General features: G+C 34.8%; 1 protein-coding gene across 1 annotated transcript in view; it reads right to left on the reverse strand.

Annotated features, from left to right (window-relative positions):
- Positions 1-317: 317 nt before the first annotated feature.
- LOC149779690 (serine/threonine-protein kinase unc-51-like) overlaps positions 318-19544 on the reverse strand; it is a 92234-nt gene continuing 73007 nt past the window's right edge. Inside the window, exons 22-27 of the mRNA XM_089940537.1 lie at positions 18128-18303; positions 14363-14481; positions 13622-13773; positions 11746-11790; positions 11385-11475; positions 318-8002 (exon numbers count right to left, since the gene is read on the reverse strand). Of these exons, the coding sequence (XP_089796663.1) occupies positions 7920-8002; positions 11385-11475; positions 11746-11790; positions 13622-13773; positions 14363-14481; positions 18128-18303 (666 nt within the window). The 3' untranslated portion in view covers positions 318-7919. The remainder of the gene's footprint in view (positions 8003-11384; positions 11476-11745; positions 11791-13621; positions 13774-14362; positions 14482-18127; positions 18304-19544) is intronic.

Genomic DNA, 19544 nt, shown 5'->3' on the forward strand with positions numbered 1-19544 from the left:
AGCATTAAATGAAATATAAAAAAATTAACAAACTAACAAACAAGCACTTAAATTAAATCAAATATAATAATATAATTGGGATTGTGCCAGATATCATAAAGTACTTGAAATTGTGAGAGATTATGATAAAGTATTTGAAATTGTGCCAGATTATCATAAAGTACTTGAAATTGTGCCAGATTATCATAGAATACTTGAAATTGGGCCAGATCATTATCAAGTAATTGTAATTGTGCCAGGTTATCATAAGCTACCTAAAATTGTGCCAGATCTTCATAAACTGCCAAAAAATATTAAAAATAACAATAACTCCAATATTGATTCTATTTTTTATTTTTCTGAAAACTCCTTTTCTGACAAAGGTATCTAATGACAAAAAAGTCAAATATTGTACTACGATATATGTATATTGAAATGCTATGAATATTTAAGTAGAATAAAATCGTAAAATTCTACCTGCAACCTACCAACAACAACTAGCAAGACAAGTGACTCTAAATACAGAAAATTCAATCCACTTTTTGAGGTCAGCTATAGGTAAAACTACTAAAATTGTTTCAGTAAATGCTGAGAATTTGTCTTATAATCTTGCTGTATTTGAAACACTCATTTAAACACTTCACATCAGGTAACAAATAAATTGCACATCACGCTATGTGAACACTTGGAGGACTAATCATGTCCTTTCCATATCACTAAATGAACACTCAAGAGGACTTGTGTCCTTCCCACAACCACATGAAATGACGATGAATTTCTATAAATTAGAGTTTACACAGGTCTTCCAAATCTCACAGGTGCTTTCAAAATGATAACATTTCAATACAAACACTTCATATTTACATGACTGTGCTTAGAAATTTTCATGAATTGAAATTAATTATTCTATGAAGTACATGTATTTTCAATATATAGTTTTCATAAACCAATTATCCTAAGTATGACTAAAATATGAATGTACAGCTTGTATGCCTTGATATAAATTCCAGACACTTACCATTGACATGGCACACTTGTAAGCCTATTACCTGTGATGTACATGTCGAACTGTTCAAAGTCTAAGCCAAGAAATTATTTACCTAAAACGATTTAATTTCCCCATTCAAGGTAAAACAGAGTCTACACAGAGAATACTAAAAGAAAAACCTGTACATGTGGTCTTTGAAAGAAATTTTAATATTGGTTTTGGTCAGTAATTGCAAAAATGGGTTAAGGACAGTAATTGTTAGTTATTCATGTTTACATGTACAAGAATCTGTCTGTAAACAGCATAAAGTGAGAAATGTTGTTATGCAGGATCTACTTGTTCACTTGTTACAGTTCATACAAGCAACAGAGTGGAACTTGACCTGCTGATTTACTGTTTGCCGGTAAACCATGGTCTACTTGTTCACTTGTCGAGCATACATGCAACAAAGAAGCCCTTGTTCTGCTGGGCTCACTGTGAGATGGAAAATCAGGGTCTACTTGTTCACTTGTTATAGACTTTTACGCTTAAGCAACAAAGTAGCTCTTGATCATTGTGAGATGGCAAATCAGGGTCTACTTGTTTATAGGAGTGGCCCTTGATTTGCTGATTCATTATGTCATAGCAACACATGGGTCTCCTTGTTCAATTGTCATAGCACAAACAAGCAACACAATAGCCCTTGATTTGCTGATTCATTATGTGATAGCAGATCTGGTTTTACTTGTTCACTTAAATAGCAAGTACAAGTAACAGATTAGCCCTTGATCTGCATGCTTAATGTGTGATGAAAAGTCAGGCTCTACCTCTGTTCATTGGAAAAAGTACAAGTAATAGAGCAGGCTTTGAACTGCCTCTCCATTGTGTAGCAGCACATCTGGGCCTATACTGTATACAGTCAGATACTGGATATGTATAAATACAGCACATCTAAAGATTTTGTACATGTAAACACAGATAAATACAACTTGTCTAAGGATGTATACAGGTAAATATAGGTAAAAACATATAAATACTGCTTCTCTAATGATGATGTAGGTAAACACTGTTAAACACAGCATGTCTGAAGATGTATCCAGATAGAAACAGAAACAAATGACATTAGGAAAAAATTGTGCATAATTCGAGTGCAATTCTTTAAAAAGTATATTTATGAGACAGGTAGATCAGGGAATGTACCTTTATTGCTCTCAATATTTATTTCACACTGGTAGCTTTTACAGTGACATTTTACATTAAAAATTGATTCTTGAGAAATGGCTCAAGATATAGATAAAAAAAATTAAATTTTCTGCCTTACCTCCATATGATGATAATAAATTTGACCAATTGCAGTATCAGGCCATTTTCTGTATCATGACAAGTCCTGTATCAGGACATGTCTAGAATCAGAACAAGTCCTATATTGTGACATGTCCAGTATCATGACATGTCTAGTATCAGGACAAGTCATATATCATGACAAGTTCTGTATCATGACATGTCCTGTATCATGACATGTCTAGTATCAGGTCAAGTCCTATACCATGACAAGTCCATATCATGACATGTCTAGTATCAGGACAAGTCCTATATCATGACAAGTCCTGTATCATGACATGTCCAGTATCATGACAAGTCCTGTATCATGACATGTCTAGCATTAGGACAAGTTGTATATCATGATAAGTCCCGTATCAGGACAAGTCCTATAAAATGAAAAGTCCTGTATCAGGACATGTCTAATATCAGAACAAGTCCTGTATAATGACATGTCTAGTATCATTACAAGTCCTAAATTATGACAAGTCCTATATCATGACAAGTCCAGTACCATGACATTTACAGTATCAGGACTGAATTTCAACCAGCCCTCATGCTGGCAGATACATACTCTTGGAATGGCAGCATGTTAATATTGAAGACAAAAGACGAATGGGAGAAAATGAGGTATGCCACAAATATGAAACGGTCCCTTTTAAAGTGTCACTTTAAAAGTTAATATAATAATTCTGCTACATTTTTAAGGACTGCTCCAGTAAAACATCAGTGGGCAGGGAAGACATTTTCATATCTGAATAGTCCTCTCCCAGATTGTATTTAAAAAATGATGTGTGATTTTCATTTAGAAGTCTCAATAATATGTGTACCCAGGAAAATATTTCTCTTAGACACTGCCCTCCTTTGGTACCATGCATGCTTAAATTGATGAACTCAAAATATTTTCAGGAAGTAAAATAGGAAATTAAGCAATATTTTTTAATTTTTCATCTATAGGCATAGACAAAGCCGAAGAATAACTCTTATATGAAAAAGAACCCTGACAAAAAGTATTATCAATGAATATGACATATCTGAATGTTAAGAAGACTACAAGACAACTAGCATTCTAAAAATGTCAGAATCGAACATTGGAAATCAAACTTAATGCAGAATCAATCTGAAGCCACATGCCAAATATGGTTGAAATCTAAAAATTATTTTGAATTTATCCTGCACAGACCAAAATCAGGAGGACAAGCTTGTGTGTAACTATTCAAAATGAAACTTAACCCATATAATTCAAATGCAAGTCTATAAGACTATGTGTATACCAAACTGCATGGTTTAATAGTTCTTGAGCTATATTATTTACAAGCAACATTCCATGTGAAGATATAAATTTAACTGTCAAAGGGCACAACTCTGTTCAAAATGGAGCTGACAAGATGAAACTCTTAAAAGGCACATCTAAGGTTTAGAGACAATGCAGTAAACAAACTGCATCATACTATGTTGAATGCTTTCTGAGTTATGCAATTACAAGGATCTGTTGCAGTGATGTTATACTGATGGAAAAAAGGAAACAACTCCATCAAAAGATGAAACCTTTAAAATGCAACATCTACATGCAATAGGAAATTCACCTAGCTAATGGCAGCCAATCATATGCTGGTTAAAAGAAGTGTAAATGGATGGACAATTCAACTGGTGGACAGAACAACTGACATGAAAGGTGATTACTTTCACATCTCATTGCATGACCCTAATTAACAAACAGTTAAGTCAGAAAATTAGGACTTATGAAAATAACAAAATTCTGAAAGACTGAAAATTAAAATATATATGAATCCTTCATGCATAATATATACATTTCTAAACCCATTACTCAAAACAAACTCAATTCTCTTAATTACTCTAAAGGAAATGTCAATTAAATAGAACCACTCCATAATTTAAACAATTACACTCTCTCTCTACCTCTCAATGATTGCACTTGATATCAATATCACCAATTAAAAAAAGCATTCAAAGGCTAAAGAAGCCGAAATCATTCTTCTTATCTCCTACACAAACAAATGAATATAATAAATTTATATTGTATTAAGTCTGACACTAGTAAATGAAAATATAAATACATCAAGGTGCATACGTGAATAACTGCTGAAAATGTAAATTGGAGACGATATCCCCGTTTTCAGACTGTCCTGAAATTGGTCAAAAAGTAATTCAAATCCTTTTACAGCTACACATTTTCAATGTTTTGTAAGGAAACTGTGTGCAAGTATGCTGGTTTACAGCTGCACATTTTCAATGTTTTGTAAGGAAACTGTGTGCAAGTATGCTGGTTTACAGCCACAAATTTTCAATGTCTTGTAAGGAAACTGTGTGCAAGTATGCTGGTTTACAGCCACAAATTTTCAATGTTTTGTAAGGAAACTGTGCAAGTATGCTGGTTTATAGCTACACATTTTCAATGTTTTGTAAGGAAACTGTGCAAGTATGGTGGTTTATAGCTACACATTTTCAATATTTTGTAAGGAAACTGTGTGCAAGTATGCTGGTGTATAGCTACACATTTTCAATGTTTTGTAAGGAAACTGTGTGCAAGTATGCTGGTTTATAGCTATACATTTTCAATGTTTTGTAAGGAAACTGTGTGCAAGTATGCTGGTTTATAGCTACACATTTTCAATGTTTTGTAGGAAACTGCGCAAGTATGCTGGCTTACAGCCACACATTTTCAATGTTTTGTAAGGAAACTGTGCGCAAGTATGCTGGTTTACAGCTACACATTTACAATGTTTTGTAAGAAAACTGTGTGCATGTATGCTGGTTTACAGCCACACAGTTTCAATGTTTTGTAAGGAAACTGCCCAAGTATGGTGGTTTTCAATGTTTTGTAAGGAAACTGTGTGCATGTATGCTGGTTAACAAAATACAGACAATAATGCATATCTGAACAAATTATTTCCTGAGATAGTGTTACTTGTCGGGATATTGATGGGGTGATAAATATACACATTACAATGCCAGATAGTGTTACTTGTGGGATATCTATGGGGTGATAAATATACACATTACGATGCTGAGGTATACAGCAAAAAGTAACTCCCAAACTCATACCTCCACCCTACAATAACAAATATGGAATGATTACAATCTCACAGACAAAATTATTTTCACATCTAAATAAATCATGGTTATATCAATTGAAATTGTACAATGAAGATTTACAAATTACTAGTAAGAAACTAAGTTCCTTATATCTGAACCTTCCAGTCTTTTCTTGCCAGGAAACTTTGGGTATTGCAGGGTTTGAAATACAAACAATTTTAATGCAATAACCAACAAATATTCTCAGCTCACAAAACTTAACACACAATGACAGTAATTTTAATTATGGATAAAGGTACCTGATGAAATCAATTAGTTCGGTAGTCATTTTTGAGCCAAGTTTTCTTTCAAACAGGCATGCCTTGATCTTATGCTATTCACTGGAACAGGCATGCTTTAATGTTGGTACTTCCTTAGAACAGATATTTTTTAAGACACATTCAATAAAACATGCCAAGGAATACTTTAATTTGATGCTATTCATTAAAAAATTCTTGCTTTAATTTGACTTTTTTCTTTACAACATGCATGCTTTAATTTGATGCTGTTCATCTGAACAAGAATGCTTCAACCTGACACTATCAGAACATGTACGCTTTCACTTGATGTTAAACTAAGTAATAACTGTCAACAGGTGAATGAAATGCACACCTGAAATAGACAAACTCAATGAATAATACATATACAACTGTTGAGATAGAAGCTGAGTTAATAACAGATACATAAAATTGTCAAGATACATGCTAAATGAACGATACATACAACTGCCATTCTACAAAGTCAAAGAATGATACAAACATATAACTGCTGGGATACATACTCAATGAATGATACATGTATATTTAACAATATATAACTCAATATATATCGTAAAATTACATGTCACCATTAAATGAACCATAATATCAAAAACACACATTAATATGTCAGTCTCAATGAACTAGAATGTTAGAATAGTCACCATATAAACATACCTATGTATGTAACTACCTACAATAACTCTCTACCAATTAGAGATTGCAGCTAAAAACTAAAAAAGTCACCACATAAACATACCTATGTACCTAACTATCTACCATAACTTTCTACCAACTAGAGATTGCAGCTAAAAACTAAAAAAGTCACCATATAAACATACCTATGTACCTAACTACCATAACTCTTTACCAACTAGAGATTGCAGCTAAAAACTAAAACAGTCACCATATACCCATCTACTGTAACTATCTACCATACCCATCTACCATAACTATCTAATATAACTATCTACCAACAAGACACTGCAGGTAAAAACTAAAGTAGTCACTACATAAACATGCTTATGTACTTAACTATCTACTATTTGGTTTGAAAGACTTTTTTCAGGCAAAGTATAAACTTCACAAAAAAAATTATGGGCAAATAAAAATCAAAATTAAATTCCATCACAAGCAACGTAATCACAAATGCATGTATCACACTACAGTATCTACTATACTTTTGTATAATTTCAAAGATAAACAGTACACAGAAAGTCCGGAAATTCTGGTGGAAATTTATGAGATCGGGGTGAGTGTAACTTGTGGTTATCTATTATTATTCATATCTGCAGTTTGGAATTGGATAGATTTCATTTTCTTTCCCTTTAACAGCAGTCATGCCAATGCCAGTTCCCTGTATGCCTCATGCAAAGAAACCTTTCCAATCTTTTCAGCTTTTTTGCACAATCTCTCGTAGAGAATGACATTTATCAGTAAGTATTCATCTCCACAAGTCTAGAGTCATTACAAATCTCAATAAAACAGAAATTATGCATTCCTCTTTGTCATGTCCAAAGAATGCTGAAATTCTCAATAAGTGTCCCTCTCTAAAAGTCTCAACAAAAGATCATTTACATGATCCTTTGTGTCAGATCCATACACACCAAAGTTAAGTTATGCAGCCTCCGATGACATGCAAATATCACTTACATCCATCAAACTGCATTAGGTCTCTTTCTGGCATTTTCAAGTACTTACACTGTATTGAACACTGCTCTGACTAGAAATCATTTGCTTATTCCTTTTCATTTCCAAAAGAAATATTTCTTGCATTACACAGCTTTTCAACACTTTTTGAAAGGCAATTTTCTTTGGAACTGGCAACAAAATTGTCCAACATTTTTTCCACAAATACTTGTGCGCTTACAATGTATTTAAGGGGAAACTTGTAACATTTTCCACCTAACAAATACATTATCAATCCAACAAATGAGATTATAATTTTTCCATAGTGATTACTGATTCACTGGAAGTGGTGCTTTGCTTTCTTGACATCTCTTTCCAAGTCAATACACTGAAAACATGAACATACAGCACAGTTCAGCTGCAATGCTACTTTAGCTGTCTCCATTTTATCTGAAGTTGCATAAGGACTTTTAAGAATTTGTTTATCCAGTTCTGTCATCATCTGTAACTGTTTTCTAAGTGTACAGTCCTGTCCCTTGGATAGTGTCAAAGAACCAATCAGCCATTCTTACTCATCTGGTTCCCCATTATATTAGACGAGAATAAAATGATACATAATTTTAAAAGTAGAATCTGATCATCTGTACAATTTCAGGGTTAAAAAAGATCCATCAGCTGCTGGTCACATAAGGCTGTATATAGGTTTGTGCGTGTATCTGTAAGCTGGCAAGTCTCCGCTCTACTGCCTCTTGGTCTGAAAAAGCAGGAATAAAATTGTTCAAGTGTTACTTTTAAAAAGTGAGAACTTTGCACATAAAGATTTAAGACACAATGTTCTTATAATATTCCATTGAAATATGTGAATGGTTCTTGAATTATGCAGACTGCATGTAAAGTTTCTGTCTTAAGACAAGGGATATGCTCGACAAAGAGCCTCTGTCAAAAATGAAGTAGATAAAATAAAACCCATTAAAGATACATATAGGTCTATAAGGTAACAATCTATAAGGTAATGCTCATGACAAATTGGATCAAAATTTTTTGAATCATCATTAAGCTATTACAGTTACAAGCAACATCCCCTATAAAGATATAATGCCAAGTGTCAAATGCCACGATGCCATCCAAAACCATACATCCCCTATAAAGATATAATGCCAAGTGTCAGATGCCATGATGCCATCAAAACCCTACATCCCCTATAAAGATATAATGTTAAGTGTCAGATGCCATGATGCTATCCAAACCCTACATCCCTTACAAAGATATAATGCCAAGTGTCAAAGGCCATGATGCCATCCAAACCCTACATCCCCAATAAAGATATAATGCTAAGTGTCAAATGTCATGATGCCATCCAAACCCTACATCCCCTATAAAGATATAACACTAAGTGTCAGATGCCATAATACTATCCAAACCCTACATCCCCTAAAAAGATACAATGCTAAGTGTCAGATGCCATGATGCTATCTAAAATGTAGTTGACAAGACAAAACAAAGGAAAATTTAGGTATATGGGACAATGTACATGCCAATTTGTATCAGAGGATCTTGAATGGTTTCTGAGCTATAAAGGTTACAAGGATATGCTGTAGTGGAAATTGAAAATTGATAGAAAAAGGGCAATAGCTTAATCAAAATTGGACTTGAAAAGAAGAAACCTTTAAAATGAAACTTTCACTTGCCATATGTCTCTGATTTTGTGCAAGAGTTGTAAGTTTTGATGGTTTCAAGAAGTGTTGTTGTTGTAAGGTTTAATGCTATTTTTCAGCACAAGATAGACTATACATGATGGTTGTTGTTGTTATGGGGTTTAACGCCAATTTTCAGCACACGATAGGCTACACATGGCGGCCAGAATTAATGGTGGAGGAAGAACCCGGGAAAACCCTGGAAAGAACCACCGACCCATGAGAAGCTACTGGCAAGCTTTCTCACATACCCACATTGGCTGAATTCGAGACTCGAACCGGCGCAGACAATACATGATGGAGGAAGAACCCGGAAAAACTCTGGACAGAACCACCGACCCACATGAAGTTCCAAGCGTGGCTGTGTTGATGTGATTGAAGTGTCGAATGTGCTAATATGCCAATGAAATGGATTGTGGCAAGTTGCTAAAGGTCTTTTGATGTATAACAGTATAGTCCAAAAATGTTCTTGTTTGTATCCACTATAATTCCAAATTAATGTTTCTGTCCAAGAATATTACTGATGAGCACTTTGTACTTCCAGTGAATAATAATTTGAATAAATAATACCACCCAGATGAAAACCTGAACCCAATGATATGACTGATTCTGCTTCATATTTTAAGGCAAGAATGAGTAATTTTTTAAGTAAACATCATTGTATAAAAACTAAGACACAACAATACAGCCTGGATGTGTCCAGTCTCCTTTTTGAAACATTCAAAGTTGTCAACAAGTTTAGGTATTTCCAAGTGGAAATCTATGTCCTAGACCCGACCAAAATAAACATGTTTACCTCCATTGATAATGATCTGAATATCCACACTCATACAGAAATATTAACTATTCATTATATTTCTTACATAATAAATGTACCTGGTCAGGTATACAGTAAACATGATTTTGGACAAGTGAAGCACTAAATACAAATGTATATAAGACATAATCATTAAGAAAAGCCAACAAATTATACAAATTAAATATACTTAACACAGATATAAAACTAGAGATTTCTCTATAGAACACAGATGCCACAAAACAGCACTTAAAACTGGCCTAACCACTATTGCGGTGGGGAATACAAATTAAAGAGAGCCTTTGTGTAGTACTGTTTGCATCCAAACTCTTTGTATTTCAAATGAAACATGAAACTGTACAATATAAATGCATTTTAAAGAAGGTACTTCTGAACCATAAATATACAGATGTAAAGAACACATGACAGCAAGTATGTCTACATATATTTCTCTCTTTAAAATCAGATGTGATTTTACTAATTTCAACACCCCCTGCTGCTCCAAAAATAAAATGAAAATAAAACTAGAGCTTTTTGAGTCATATACAAACCCTGCTGTTTATAAATTCAACAGAAATAATGAGGCTAAAGGGAAAACTGTCAGGATAACGTAATTGCATTTTTTTTATATACTGATGACCTATTTGTGTTTTGTACCGATGACCTATTTGCATTTTATCCTATTAAATATGCCTGCTTACATTTTGTAATGCTAATGAACAATACAGTCTGACTCAACCATCATAACTTAAACAAATACTAAAAACAAGATAACAATCAAACTGTAATAGAAGCTTACATTTACTGAGTGATTCCTTGTCCTTTGAGCTGTATGCCTTAAAGCAAGATAATAATCAAACTGTAATAGAAGCTTACATTTACTGAGTGATTATGTGTCCTTTGAGCTGTACGCCTTAAAGCAAGACAATAATCAAACTGTAATAGAAGCTTACATTTACTGAGTGATTCTGTGTCCTTTGAGCTGTACGCCCTAAAGCAAGATAATAATCGAACTGTAATAGAAGCTTACTTTTACTGAGTGATTCCGTGTCCTTTGAGCTGTACGCCTTAAAGCAAGACAATAATCAAACTGTAATAGAAGCTTACATTTACTGAGTGATTCCTTGTCCTTTGAGCTGTATGCCTTAAAGCAAGATAATAATCGAACTGTAATAGAAGCTTACATTTACTGAGTGATTCCGTGTCCTTTGAGCTGTACGCCTTAAAGCAAGACAATAATCAAACTGTAATAGAAGCTTACATTTACTGAGTGATTCTGTGTCCTTTGAGCTGTATGCCCTAAAGCAAGATAATAATCGAACTGTAATAGAAGCTTACTTTTACTGAGTGATTCCTTGTCATTTGAGCTGTACGCCTTAAAGCAAGATAATAATCGAACTGTAATAGAAGCTTACATTTACTGAGTGATTCTGTGTCCTTTGAGCTGTACGCCCTAAAGCAAGATAATAATCGAACTGTAATAGAAGCTTACATTTATTGAGTGATTCCGTGTCCTTTGAGCTGTACGCCTTAAAGCAAGACAATAATCGAACTGTAATAGAAGCTTACATTTATTGAGTGATTCCGTGTCCTTTGAGCTGTACGCCTTAAAGCAAGACAATAACTGAACTGTAATAGAAGCTTACATTTACTGAGTGATTCCTTGTCCTTTGAGCTGTATGCCTGCTGAGCTATACTGTGTAACAATATCTGTGCTGACTGGTATCTTTTGAAGCACTGAAGAATAAATTAAAAACCAGTCAAAATACAAACAAGTATGTATTAGGAAGAAAATTCCTAGATGAAAGGAAATATGAGAAACTCAACATAAAGTACTACAGAAATCAAATTAATAAAATGTGTCCCATTTTCTAAAGTTAGGAAATAGCTAATAGCAGACATCTTGTGTACTGCATGTATACTCTGTTAATATTTTCTAAGAAATCTTATAATTAAATATTCGCTACTGATACAACATAATGCCACAATGTACAAACAGTGACTTACCTCTCGTGGGTCGCCAAATAACTCGTCTAAAGCAGCACCTTGACACTAAAAACAGAAAAAGATTTTTAATTATTTTTTTGATAAGGTTATTGTTATCTCTGTGTCTGAGTCTGCACCAGTAGAAAGCTGAATTAAAATATTCAAATTATTTTCTAAATTTTTTAAGCCTGAATATATAACTTTTGGTAAACAAAATTTCATCAGAATACCATCTCTCACCTACTCCACAAAGGTATATTCCAAATGCAGTGGAATGTCATTGTAGATCCTATGACCATCATTTGTATGTCTTGAACACCTAATCTACAAAGGTATATTCCAAATGCAGTGGAATGTCATTGTACATCCCTGTGACCATCATTTGTATGTCTTGAACACCTAATCTACAAAGGTATATTCCAAATGCAGTGGAATGTCATTGTAGATCCCTGTGACCATCATTTGTATGTCATGAGCATTACTGTAAATGATCAACAAACATATCCAATTTCAGGACTATTCATGTAACAGTGTTAGAGAAACTGAGACAAATGAAAACAAAAGGATCAGTGACACCAATGCCACCAATGAGGTCATCAGAAAAGTGATTCTCACGTCTTGCCTAGGTTCCACAAGTGGAACAAAAATCACAAGACAAAAATCATTCTATATATTTGATCCTGAATGTGGCTCCATGAAATGACTTATTGGTGAACAATGCTTAACATTACAGTGAATTCATGTATTTTTGAGTTTGATTTCTCTTGCTTTTGGAAAAATTGACATTCTTTGGTACTTGATTGTGAATTTTGAAGGGTCCTATTGTTTTAAATGAGCAACCACTATTCATTCGATTTTACTCATTCCTGCAGCATTCAATTCATTCATGAAAATTTAATGAAATGGATGTTCTGTCAAGAATATTGCCAACTCTGCTCAATGATATACCTTACTTTCTACTAGGAACCTGTTTTCCATCTCTTCTTATCCATCTCAGCTTCGTTCTCACTCATACACTAAATAAATGCTTGCCAATGGGAGCAGACTGGTCTCATTTTTGTAATTCATATTTGTGGGATCAAAAAATAAGTTCTGGAAAACAACCTGTAACACAACTGAATTTCAATATCAACTTTCATGTGTCCCTAATAGCTGCTACAGTACCACTATATTCTGGGTAAATATATATTTTAAAATTTGCCTCAATGCTGGAGTTCATTTTTAAACTGTTTGACCCCAGAAATAGTGAATTAGGAGTGTATGAATTGCACAAAACTCAATGTAGAATACTAATATTGATGCAGCTGATAGTTGAACAATTATACTCATTTACAGTGATCGTGTTACCTGGTAAATTTAAGACAAAAAGCTGAACTACACTTTACAGTGATCTTGTTACCTAGATACAATACATTTAAGACTGACAAAACTGAATAATTACACATTTATTACTTAAAAGTCAAAAAGCAATAAACAAACTGAATACATTATACATTATTCGCCTAGTGAGAGTAATAACAAGCATACCAAAGGGATTAATGCACTACCATCCCAAAACAATTTTCCTGGACTTGAGGATAACCACATTTTACATTTAACTGCTTCAGATATTTTTGAGTGATATGATTTTCAAAATGGCTGCTGTGGCAGCCATACTGAATGTAAGGTCAGCACCATTTTCATTTAACACAAGTTACCCTTGAAGGAACAGGCACTCTACTGTCAAAAAAATTCCCTGAATTCAAGATCAGACTATTTTTCTTTCTCTGATTTCTTGAGCAATAAAACTAGTCACTGTGGTAGCCATACAGGATAACAAAATATGAAATATTAATGAATAGACTTGAAATATCAATGAATAGTCTTAAAAGATTAAAAGAGAAAATCTGTTCCTTACCATCTCTATAGCGTAATTATAGAGGAGCTTGTCTGCTGTGGCAACAAGAAGTTTGGGAGTAAGGGCAGACTGTACTGCTATACCAAGCCTCTGCTGTAACTGGCGACTAAACAACACAGAACGATGGTACAACTCGTTCATCTGCCGAACCACTGTAAGAGATTTAAAAATCATGAGGAGCTTCAAATTGATTATAAACATCCTGCATTTATTTCCTCTTTCTTTTTACTGTAACTAATTAGAACAAGATCCATAACTTTTGCCATTAAAAAAAAACCCAATCAAACAAAAGCACATGATAAGCAGATATGTGGTTTATGTTGTACTTCATGTAAGTATATAAAATGTTTGGCTGACACATTTCAGTATTTTTTATGGACTTTCAGGCAATCAGCATATAAAATAAAAAATGTACTACTTCCATGTCTGCCACTACACCATGCTGAATGTTTGAAATGTGTTAACGAGGTAAATTATAATACCAAATAGTAATGCATTCTGAAGAAAAAATGGTCCAATGCCATTAATCTTTTGTTGGTCTAGTAGTTTTCATGATTTCAGTGGTCCAAAGGCTAGTACTGTTTCACTTGACACCAATCTGATTGTTTTATGGGAATGACAAATGAAGATTCAGTAGGACTAGTAAATTTTGCACTCTTCTAGTCCTACAAAGAAATCTGTACTAAACGCAAGGCTTGAAAATGTTGAATTTAACTGCTGTGTATCGAGAAGGCAAACTACCTGACTTGAGCGAGTTTGTGGCCTGTAGACGTCCCTGTTTGATCTCATCACGGGCCAGTTGCAGAGAGGAGGACAACAGGTGAAGAGATCGGACATAAAGAATCAGTTGCTCAACACGTCTGTAACAAAAATTTACATGCCGACATTACTAATAAAAAGTAGTTATATCACAATTCTTACTGAGATGATTCGACAATTTCTAGGATTGAATAACATAAGTACATTTCAAAGCCCATATTTATACCATGCTCTTGTGAGCGCTGCATTAATAAACTGTTAGATCCTGGTCTGTCAGTGCATTATGCAAAGAATACCTGGTTGTAAAATAATAATAATAATAATAATAATAATAATAAAAACTTTATTTTATGAGGGTAACGCAATTAAAAACTGGATGAACAAAGAATGGTAAATACAACAAAAAAAATTAAAGCGTGCTTAAATACATTAAGTATAAAAGCACAAAGTATAAATGAAATGCATTAACAGAATAAGCTGGAAAATATTTACAACAATTTTGTTTTCAATGATCATTTGTAATCAATCTCAATTTAGGTCGTTGGTACCGTTCTCATGACAGAATGAAACATTTCAGTTCCTGTGGATAAAGTTAAACCGTTGCTTTGGACATAAATATAGACTTTCAGAAGGCTAATCTATATTCAAGTTATGGATATTTAAATTTCATGATTATAATTTTGGATGGTGTATCAAATGGTAAACTTAGAATAAATCTTGCTGCCCTTGTTGAAGTTTGTAGATCATTTTAATATTAATGTAAGTTGTATTTTCCCAAATTGTGCAGCAGTAGTCCAAAAGAGGAAGAACAAATGTATTGTAAAATAATTTTCCATGGCCAAGTGACAGATAAGATTTTATCTTCTGTAAAAAGTAAATTTTTCAACTTACTACAGCACAAACATATTTCACTTACATACACTTACATATACCAATCTCGAGTCTCATCAGCCTGAACTCCCAAAACTTTTTCTGTGTAACCATTGTCTATTAGATTACTGAAGATAATACAGTTCAAGATTTGGATTTCTGTCCACTGATAATCTTGGTTTGGTTCCAGGCAACACTGTCTTGGATTTTAGGGGGTTGATAAATGTGCTATTCATTGCACAACAATATTCAGCTTAATAATAGTGTGTGTGTGATTTTGTTGTTGTAGGGTTTAACACCATTTTTCAGCACAAGATAGGCTATACATGGTGGCCAGTATAAATGGTGGAGGAAGAACCTGGGAAAACCCCGGAAAGAACCATGGACCCACAAGAAGATACTGGCAAGCTTTCTCATATATCCATATTGGCCAAACCCAAGACTCAAACCCATGCTGACAGAGGTGAGATGGCAGTGATCAGTAACGGTAAGCACTTTAGACCACTCGGCCATTGTGTGATTTTGATTTTTTATGTAGCTTTAACAATTTTAGTCATATTGCTACAATGTCTGCAATGTGGCATCATGTCCCACCCAGTCACATTACTCTGACACCAAGCACAAACAGTCCCAACATCAACCTCTTAAAGCTGAGCACCAAGCAAACTAGTAACATCTCTGTTATGACTCACACAAGGTTCAAACCCATGACCTCTTGCATCCAAGTCAGATGTGCTAGCTCTCAGGCCACTTTATAGTAATCTTCACCTAATCCTTTTTGTTATCAAAGTTAGACTTTCAGCATTTTCAAATGATATTTACAAACATTTCTTTCAGCACACTGAATCACAACAGCAGATATACTACGCTCAAGTCTGTTGTTGTGCTAATCATTGATTTTATGAAAACAGTCACTACTCTGTCTGACTTGAGTGATTTCTATTACAAGCCATGTAGGTTTCTGAGGGTGTTTCACTCTTTCTATTTTTAAAGGAGTTTGCTGATCATAATAGAATCAAGTTTGAAGTGCTTCAGTGGAGTCTTCTACATTTTTTATAAAAAAAAGACTTAGGAGTTTGCCAAATCAGATTTTTTTTAATTAACGATTCTCAAAAGTATCTATAGGAGATAACCTTATGCGTTGCATCATATATATCCTTACTTTGCATGTGATACAATTTGGTCAATTACTGATATATAAGGGACCTGTGTGTGTGTGTATTTGGATTTTTAATGTAGCTTTAACAATTTTTCAGTCATATCGCTATGATGTCTGCAGTGTGACAGTTTATAGTGATGTCAAGCACTGGGGCATCATGCAACAGACATGTAGCATGATGTCCCACCAAGTTACATTATCCTGATACCGAGCTGACCAATCCTAACACTAACCTCTTAATGCTGAGCGTCAAGAGAGGCAGCTGTTAGTACCATTTTTGTAAGTCTTCGGTATGACTCTGCCAGAGATCAAACCCATGATCTCCCGCATCCAAGACGGACGCTGTAACCACTAGGCCACCAGAGTGGTATATATATGGGTCCTGCACTTGAATGATATTCTCTGACTTATTACTATAAACATGATCAATTTGTATACTTGACGTTTCAGTGCAGTAGGTGATGTAACAAGTTCAGACAAGCCACAAGATTCAGTCACACTTAACCATCTTGCATTATACAACTGAAGTTGTCAATACTGACATCCCTCATCATAATAATTCCTAGATCGGGTGCTGCCTCAATTTCAAACTTCTTTCTTCAAGAGACCATTGAATAGATGGCATATAGTCTTCAGCTGACTGATCTCAAGGGTTCACAGGAAACCTGAATGTTTATATATATACAATTATCCCCACCTACCTTTTTCTCAGTAATTTCTGTTCCGTCTTTTCTTTAATTCCATAAGCATCTTTACCAAGTTCATTATTTTGTACATCTATATCAAGGAAGGTTTCACACAGGCCTACAATTGTTCTATTCTGATTCAGTAGGAGTCTTGGCAAGATGTGTCTAATAGTGAGACTTGTTTTCTGTATCAGACCAAGTGAAGCAGCAGTGGGTATAGATTCTGATGATTCCGTTTAACAGTTATAGAAATACTTACACTTGTATACAACTCAGTACAACTTCATATGGTCTGTAAACTAAGTGGTGGAAATTTTCTGTTCATAGTTGGCTGAACAAGGCACAGTAAATATAACGAAGTCCAAGGGATCTCCAAACACATACCATTGTATCATAATCCATACTCAAGCTGAGACATTAAATAAAAACTGAAAGGTACCTTGCAATGTACTTTGCAATATCTGACTTTTTTATAACATCTGTATTCATTTTACTGTAGTTTAATACAATTGGTTATGCTGACCTATTATAAGGCCGGGTATTAATTCAGAATATATCTCAGTTATTCAAAGCAACAGTGAATGTATCTTTTACTCTCAGTACATAGTGACATCTAGCTGGGTCTATTGAAGAACTGAACATTTATTGGGGATGGGCAGTTACCTCTCCAGAAGGGTGGATTTTTCTAATAAAGGATAAAAATAACCGAGAAGTAAATGAAGGGCTTAACAAATATGCACAATTTTGTATATCATTTAATTTTTCAGCATTAATTGTGAAAAATTACTGTGAATTTTGCTCTATCCAGCAAATCACTTCTTTTCTTTCATAGCTGAAGTTGGATTCGAAAAAATTTGGAGTTCAAACTTCTGTTGAGTCAGAGTACCTGACTTAAAGCTAGAAAATTAATTTGTTGGACCAGTCTGGATGAATTAGTAGTCCAACTGAATAAGGTTAACATTCATATGCTACAGAATATAAAATTTATTCAGTATATTAGGACGACTTTCTGACCTCCAATTCAAAATTTACCTCTGTGTGTCTGTTAACTTTGGTGTAAGTTCTGCAGACAATGCCTCCCCTTGTCTACAGATGACACTGTCAGTGAATGTCTTCAATTTTGCTCCCTTGATACGTGCCAACTCTAATATGCATTCTACCAGATCTAATACAAAGTTCAGCTTGGCCATTGTCATGTTATGTGCATCCTAATGAAAAAGAAGACATAAAGGATTATTAGGTTTGTTGGCCATTCTCTTATTATGTGTATTGAAATGACAAAGAAGACATAAAGGATTATTAGGTTGGTTGGCCATTCTTTTATTATGTGTATTTAAATAAAAAAGAAGACATCATGGTTGGTTTATTCGATTTTAAGAGCACTTTATTTAGTTGTACCATGCTGAGGAAGCAGGACCCAAGTGATTTTCCCAAGGACACGCCAAGATAACTAACCCATTCCAGCATGGGCAGTTCCTAAGGACATGCCAGGACAACCAATCCATTCCAGCATGGGCAGTTCCTAAGGACACGCCAAGACAACCAACCTATTCCAGAATGGGCAGTTCCTAAGGACACGCCAAAACAACCAATCCATTCCAGCATGGGTAGTTCCTAAGGACATGCCAAGACAACCAACCCATTCCAGCACGGGCAGTTCCTAAGGACACGCCAAGACAACCAACCCATTCCAGCATGGACAGTTCACAAGCGCACGCCAAGACAAACAACCCATTCCAGCATGGGCAGTTCCCCAAGGACACACCAAGACAACCAAGCCATTCCAGCATGGACAGTTCCCAAGGACATGCCAAGACAACCAACCCATTCCAGCATGGGCAGTGTACTGAAGCCATGACCCTTGGATTATACGTCTGATGCTACCACCTCATGAGCTACAACAAAAAACACTACTCTACAGGTGCTCTGCATCAGAACAGCAGAAGCACTGCACTGCACGGAACAGCGCAAGCACTGCACTGCAAGGAACAGCACAAGCACTGCAATGCAAGGAACAGCACAAGCACTATACTGCAAGGAACAGCACAAGCACTGCACTGCAAGGAACAGCACAAGCACTGTACTGCAAGGAACAGCACAAGCACTGCACTGCAAGGAACAGCACAAACACTGCATTGCAAGGAACAGCACAAGCACTGCACTGCAAGGAACAGCACTGTTTAACTGGTGCTCTGCATTAGAACTGTTGAAAACAAGCTACCTACCACTTATTACTTTCTGCAGATATACAATCAATGCTTTTTATATTACCATCTGTCAACAGATGGTCAGTGGTTGTATCTTCAAATGTGTGAAACTATCAAGTTTTTTTCCTCCTTGTGAAAATTCAGTGCACACTACATATAGAGTTTTTTCAAATTTAACAAAACATTCTTACAAAAACTGACTAGTGTTCGAGGAAAAATCTTGGATTACAAAGTTCTCCACT

This window comes from Sinohyriopsis cumingii, chromosome 17 (genome assembly GCF_028554795.1).
Source record: "Sinohyriopsis cumingii isolate HCF-2022 chromosome 17, ASM2855479v2, whole genome shotgun sequence".
In the NCBI taxonomy this organism is placed as follows: Eukaryota; Metazoa; Mollusca; class Bivalvia; order Unionida; family Unionidae; genus Sinohyriopsis; species Sinohyriopsis cumingii.